At 35.8% G+C, this 7,424-nt stretch overlaps 1 protein-coding gene across 2 annotated transcripts; it reads left to right on the forward strand.

The window, feature by feature from the left end:
* The first annotated feature begins 549 nt into the window (after positions 1 to 549).
* LOC136776556 (cdc42 homolog) lies at positions 550 to 7,358 on the forward strand. 2 transcript variants are annotated; one of them, XM_066732173.1, is made up of 7 exons: positions 550 to 686; positions 786 to 986; positions 1,639 to 1,839; positions 1,909 to 2,018; positions 2,098 to 2,295; positions 2,552 to 2,694; positions 2,780 to 7,358. In XM_066732173.1, exons 3-6 carry the CDS (start codon positions 1,662 to 1,664, stop codon positions 2,639 to 2,641), a joined length of 576 nt encoding a protein of 191 aa, XP_066588270.1. In that variant the 5' UTR covers positions 550 to 686; positions 786 to 986; positions 1,639 to 1,661; the 3' UTR covers positions 2,642 to 2,694; positions 2,780 to 7,358. The 2 variants fall into 2 exon arrangements, with proteins under 2 accessions (XP_066588270.1, XP_066588271.1); XM_066732174.1 differs by lacking the exons at positions 550 to 686; positions 786 to 986 and adding an exon at positions 1,025 to 1,302.
* The last annotated feature ends 66 nt before the right edge of the window (positions 7,359 to 7,424 follow it).

Here is a 7,424-nt window from a genome sequence, read left to right on the forward strand (position 1 = left end):
TAGGTTTGCTCCGACTACGTTTTAAACGGCGACGATTCGACTGATTACCAAGATTGAAGTTAAAACAAACCTCCTCGTCGTTATGCAATTGTTGCTCCAATAAGAAATCGAGTAACCAATCTACAATTGGCTTCAATTTAAAAAGATCAGAAGAAAAATTACATATCTTAAACATTTTTATTGAACAATTTATATTGATAAAGAAACACTATTAAGTTAGATTGAAAACATAACAGAAGAAAAGTATTTAATGGAGTTAAAATTTGGCAATTCGGTTTTGTATTGTGTTCTGTTTACTTATATTTATTTGGTTAATATACTTTTTCAGTGTAATTAAATAAACTCCATAAAAGTAGATTCTATTTATTGTAAAAGTAATTTTATGTAAGAAAACATGGGAAACTTTTCATCAGAGCTTGATTCTCAAAATCTTGAGGGCTATTTCAACCAGACGTATAGTTCTACGACGCTGTCTCGCAAATCTCAAGGGGACTGGGGAAGTAATTGTGGTTTCAGCTTCAACATTGACAAAACAAGTTAGCGACCTTGAAAAAAATCATTTTTCCAAGGTTAGCACGGTTAGCACCGACACCGGATAACCACGAAACACTCAAAGACCAGAAGGACCAGAACTCTTCAGGGCTCAGGCTTCGATGCGAAAGGACGTATACATTAGTATACAATCTGTAAGCCTTCCTCTACCCATGTGGCCACGTTTATAACCTACATTATTGTAACATGTATCTCGCTTGTGATAAAAGCATAAAATAAATACATTTAAATAGGTTTATCGGCTTTGGACAAAAAGTTATCCACTCTGAAGTACCGACAACGCAACTTCCACACGTTTTATTAGCGCCCTCTGGTAATGATATTTCTTATAAGGAAAACTGTATATAACTAAACGCGGAAGCGTTTCGTATACATATATCATATATCTGAGTGAGTGTTACCACTGTTACCTCCTGGTCGACGCCCAGTTGCTCGTGAGTTTTTAATTTAAATTTTCATTATTTTTTTCATTAATCTTTCATTATAATAGGTAGAATCGAAGCCGGTAATATCTTTGTAGAGTGCATCGTATCTAATACAGTTGTAGTAATTAAAGAAAACAAATGCTGGATTTGACATATTAAGCAAAATGGCGTCTCCAAAAACAATTCACGAGCTCCCCTGTTTGCAATTATTTCAATAGTACTTGAAGTACAGCTTTTCCGTTGATTAGAGTTTTCGTAGAAAACAATCATTAGATATTTTCTGTTATTGGACATTTTGTTACTATCAATTACTTCTAGTTACACGGTAATTTGTGCAATTTGACATTTGCATATCAATGTTGTATTTTGCATTCTGACACATGTTATTATTTTGCTCACTTTGATTTTCTTGTGTTTAGCACATGATAAATTTGCAAAATCATAATAACTAACCATTAGTAGAGACCTTAATTGATTATAGTTATATAATTTTGTATATATTTACTCTAATTTATAATTATAGGACTTGAATTTGAAACTCTCTACATATGTTTTGTTAATACTTGATATAAAAGTTTCAAAATTTTGCCTTATATATTATAATAAAGAAGTAGCTTTAATATATAGACATATTTTTGTATAATTGTACACTTGTTTGTAGACAAGAGGTCAGAGCACTGAAAAATGCAGACAATAAAATGTGTCGTAGTAGGAGATGGAGCGGTTGGTAAAACTTGTTTGTTGATATCGTACACAACAAACAAATTTCCATCGGAGTATGTACCTACAGTATTTGACAATTATGCGGTCACTGTTATGATTGGAGGGGAACCATACACCCTAGGGTTGTTTGATACAGCTGGTAAATGTTTTGTTATAATTTTATTATATTTTGTTGATCGTAAAAGAAAATTTTATTGCTCCATAATAGGCCAGGAGGATTATGATCGCCTAAGACCTTTAAGTTATCCACAAACTGATGTATTCCTTGTATGTTTCTCTGTTGTGTCTCCATCATCTTTTGAAAATGTTAAAGAAAAGGTATGATGCATCTTTAGTGTTTCTCTGATAACAAACATTAGACAGGCTCGATGTATCAATATTAATTTTTTGCTTTCAGTGGGTGCCAGAAATAACGCATCATTGTCAAAAAACACCGTTCTTATTGGTAGGAACACAAATAGATTTACGGGATGATGCTGCTACCACTGAAAAACTTGCAAAAAACAAACAAAAACCAATTCTGAATGATCAAGGTGAAAAACTTGCAAAAGAATTGAAAGCAGTAAAATATGTTGAATGCAGTGCCCTAACACAAGTAAGTTTCTGTGGATTCAACTGAAATCAGTCAGTTATTAATGCTACCTATGTTGTGTTTAGATTAATATTAAATTGTAATCAATGCTAATCAGCTAGCTTAGAATTTGACACAGTGTGATGCAAATGTATGTACTTGCTGAACAGTTACTTTAGCAGCTGTGTCTTACTGTGTCAATTTGAAAGCTAATTGAAAAGCACTTAATAGTATAGCCGTAAAGTGGAATGCTTAATATTATTTTCATTGAAATTTACAGAAAGGTTTAAAAAATGTTTTTGACGAAGCGATTTTAGCAGCTTTAGAACCGCCAGAGCCGGTGAGAAAACGGAGATGTACTCTGTTGTAGGGGCAAATGACCCTTTCATCTTGTCAGACAGTTTGTCATTATTGCTACGCGCCGTAAGTGTCTGCTCCATCCCGCACTCAACATGTCAGCGGCACGCATAACATATTTTAACTAAATAGCTCTTGTTTCTCTATTTAGGAATGGTGTAACGGCAAATGTGGTTTTTTCTACAATCATATAAAGGAAATGACTATGCCAATCCGAACAGGAGAAGCCCCATCTGAATTCATTGCTGGGTAGCTCATCTGTCCAATATTTATCGTATAAGGCGTTTCTAATTATTGATTACTAGTGTGTTTTTTAATAAATCGGTTTTTAAAAATTATACGCATCAAGTGTCCTGTTGGGTGACTGTAGCCTCCATGGTTTAAGCCTCAATAGCCCTGTGTATAGTTTGTAATCTTGTATGATCAAGAAGGAACATTCTCGCATAAGTTTCCACTAATATTTTGTAAAAGCTTGAAGCAAGGATCGTAATATGAAATCGGTTTGATCAATACGATCCAATGTTTCAATTAATGCGGCGCGGCACTATTATATCGCGTATACGGCAATATTTATATACATATACAGAAATATATATATATATATATGTATACGTATAAAATGTATAATGAAACTTTATTCGAGTAGAGGATCGCGCATTTATTTGAATTGGCCATTAAGAAGGTGCCAAGTCCACAATTTTCAAGAGAATCCATGTTAACCCAATACTCGATAAATTGGAATAAGACTTAAAATAAAATTTAAATGAAAAGATTATCGTGCGTCAAGTTAATTGTCTAATCTACATAAATTCAACAATAAGACATTCCGCGAACAATTGATCTACTCCAATTATTTAATTTAATTTAGATTAGATTTCTACCTATCTTTTTACTTTTCTTCCTATTTTTCGGTGTCCATCGAGCAACAAAATATGCGTGTACACTTACATGCCTGTTTTTGTGAGGATGAAAGCTTGATTTACACATATTCAATAATTACTTTTATTTAACAATCATAATGAGACATAATGTATGTACAATCTACACTCGCATTTGGCCATTTATCTTAAAATTATCTAAAACTTATGTTAAAGTCAATTTCCTTTTTTATAGTCCATATAATAACGTCGATATTATTCTCTATTGTTGAATACTTTGCTTCTTTCATTTTTATAATATCTAATGCACTACATTCACAATGCCTAGAACTCCTAGGGCTACACACTACACACAAGGGGGTTAATGAAAATGCTCACTTTGGAAGTGTGTACCTTTTACGCTTTAAATTGCTCGCTCTCTCATTCTGATCTCATTATTCATTCTCTCATGCGCATTAAAGAAAACAATTTGCACAACTACCACTCTTGCTTACTATCTCTTTCTCTCTTACTCTCAACCCTTACCTCTATCACTTGAATTAATTCGTCATTACGTTTAACATAGCGAAGAAGATCACCTTGAACCAGACGGTTGCAAATAACACGAGTTTCATCATTAATATAATAATCGCTCATTTGGAACCTTAATAATAATAATAATAATGATAAATTACACTGGACTACAGACTGCAAGAAGAAGCCTAACGGCTCGTTTTCCTTTGTATTCGTTAATCGGACGCAAACCGACCCGAAAACGTTTCTAATACTTCGTACGTCCAGACTCGTGGCCTTTGCTGTCGATACTTGATAATGGAAATGGGAAGGTGGATTTGTTAAATGCTTTAAACTCGGCGTCACGGCCGGAATGTTATAACGGTCAGTAGTCGTTGCGAGGAATACGTGAGACGCGAACCGATTGTGTAAATTTAATATTCTCAATATAAGACTGTTAATACGATAGGCCAGCTGACACGGGCAGCCACACATTCTCCTTTCGTCTCCTCTCATTGTCCGATTTCCTACATGGAGAGGCATGAAAACACACAAAGCACAGACGCTTAATTATGCAGCAGTTGTTACAGGTCCGCCAATTCTCATAGTATTATCGTTCCATTGTAAGATTCAAACGATTGCTAAATTCTTGTATTGTACTGAAAATGTATCTATGAGATGGTAGACGCTAGACTGAAGTACGCGTAGAATTGTAAGGAAAAAGGGAAGAAAGCATAAGGAAATGTAAAAAAAAGAATGGATTCTTTGGTGACTAGGACAGATGAAATATGTCTGGATAACGATCAAATAGAATTTTCGCTGCTGTACGATTGTTGAAGAAATGATACGATATCTGTAATCTATTTAGATACACAATGTACGTAGCATTGGCTGAAGGAGCGATGGGGGGAGATAGCGTTGTAAACGAAGGAGCAACCCTTTTAACAACAGTTAGCTCGCGCATAAAAGCTTGAAAATTATGATTATTGTAAGGTGAAAACTTTTCAGACTCGACGCAACGCGCTTTATCTTTAGGAAACTGTTGCTCCTAATTTCATTGAAGGAATATTAGCTCTCCCTTTGTTAACGGCACTCTATATTTTCATGCTGTAGCTCATTTCACGAGGACAAACAGCATTAGTCGACGATAGTCGCTGTATTGAGAGAAGCTAGAAGAAGAGATAATCGAAGGAAAACATTGAGGAGGAATTGGACAATGAGAATAACAAGGTAATGGTGTGTGTGTATAGCGAGTGAAAAGTTGAGGAGTGCTGCAGACAGTGGAAAAAGGAGCTGGGAAGGAAGCTAAAGGAGGACCCGAAGGACTGCTTGTGCTGGCAGTGGAATGGGTTTATATATATATATATATATGTGTACACACATATACATACATGGGTAGCTAAGGTAGCTGTGCTTTTACCAGGATAGAAAGAAGGAGCTTTCCTTTTTTCACGGTCGCGTCGCTCGATCCCTCTTCGATTAATATCGAATGAGGTCCAAAGGTGTATCGATCGTACACGCGCGCAGTTGACTTATTTGAATTTCACCGGGGCTTCTCTCTGCCCCCAGCTCTTTCGCTCCTGCAGGCGACTCCTGCTTCTTCTCTTGGCTTTTCGACGCGCGGATATTTCTTCGGATCGATATCGTCTCCTCGTCGAAATAACCCAGTTGGCAAGTCCCGACGGTGCCTGGAACGAAATTCGCGCCACCTCAAACCTCCCCAAATCGCTCATCCAATTTTATTCGCCGCCGCATCTCCTCGCTTTTTCCTACAATCTCAACGAGAATCCGCGCCAGTAACGCATCCTCGCGGCCCGATCAATAATATTCCTTCAAATTCTATATACCTCCTCATTTCCTCATCCATTCTCTCATCCACATCGTAGCGTTTCTTTTTCTTCTCCCAGGCCGCTGCACATTTTTCAAAATTAACGATCTCGCTCTCGTCTCGTCTCCTCTCTCCTCTCGTATCGAGTCTCGTCTCTCGTCTGACTTTTATAATTTATATACACTGCGGGTGCGGATCAAATTGCACCAACAAATTACTCTCCTTAAATATATATGATTTTATATATGTATAAATGTTTATTTCATGTATAATAATATCCATATAATATACTTCTTTTTTTGTTAAATTTCGATCTGCTAGTTAGCTAATATCTTAAAAAAGTTCTACGGAGGGTCCCAAATACTGTTATTAATTCCTTTCTCAATCTCCTCTCTTCTTCTAGTTTCTAATGCCTTTTACATTTACTATATCACCATAGAACATATCCATACGCGCGTCAGCGTATGCACACACAAACACACTCATAACCTTTCCTCTAACGATAGAATTATAGATTTTTTTCAAAGATGCACAACATACATTTAATCATCGTAACGCCCATTTGAAATTTCTCTCGCAAGAATCTACGATACAACATTAATTTGTGCATGATGCTTGACTGGCTCATCTTATTATAGCACACATACAAAGATATCCAATGTAACGGCAAAGCAATATAATCACAATAATAATAACGATATCGCATCGATGATATAATAGAGACGCAACGATGTAATGTGACAATTTATGAAAGGCAATATCTATATGTATATATGTATATAAATCCCAGTGAATCCGAACGATCGATAACATTTTGGGAACGAGCGAGCTATTAAGAATGCCTATAAGTGCAGAAAAAATGGCAGAATTTTATTTACATTTTAGTGTGACATTTTTTGCAATATTTTCGCCAAGTGATTCAATAAGCATTCGAGTATCGATTTTTCATTTACCTTGATTAAAGTCTGCGCGCGAAAATAGAATTCTACCGACAGAGAGAGAGAGAGAAAGAGAGAGAGTTTCGTTGGGAAACGAATCGCGCGAGTCCAGCGTGCGATTTTAAACAATGGGAAGAGAGACGAATGCTTGGAACATAAATCTAATTTGGAGCTTGAGAGAGCAGGCCAATCTAAACAGTTGGAATGAGCCGATGTTTATAAGTATGAAAAGCGAACGATATAAATGAATTTCGAAAGTCCAAAAGATTTTCATAGAAAAAAGACAATTAACTTCCGTTCGTTTCTAGAAATTCATTAAATATTAATGAATGTTTAACATAAAAATAAAGTATAAAGAGGCCTGGAAGAGCCAAGCGTTGATCGTGTGCATTCGAGTAATAATAAAAAAAAGATTCCTGGTTAAATGTTATATATATGTACGTGAAAATCATTAATTGAGATATAAGGTTAAGACAAAAAAGGTTTGCGATGGCCATTCGATACAGAGTTTTAAGAAACGTGTTTGAATGCGATAACGATTGCGAAATAAGAGATTCGCGCTAGTGTGCAATCTACGTGAGAAGTGCAGTCTCGCTCTCTCTCTCTCTCTCTCTCTCCAGTATACATATATATATTTCCGGATCAATATTACGCTGCAGA

The sequence above is a fragment of the Prorops nasuta genome, unplaced genomic scaffold (genome assembly GCF_024137725.1).
Source record: "Prorops nasuta isolate Cenicafe-Biocafe unplaced genomic scaffold, Cenicafe_Pnas_1.2 PNAS00009, whole genome shotgun sequence".
In the NCBI taxonomy this organism is placed as follows: domain Eukaryota; kingdom Metazoa; phylum Arthropoda; class Insecta; order Hymenoptera; family Bethylidae; genus Prorops; species Prorops nasuta.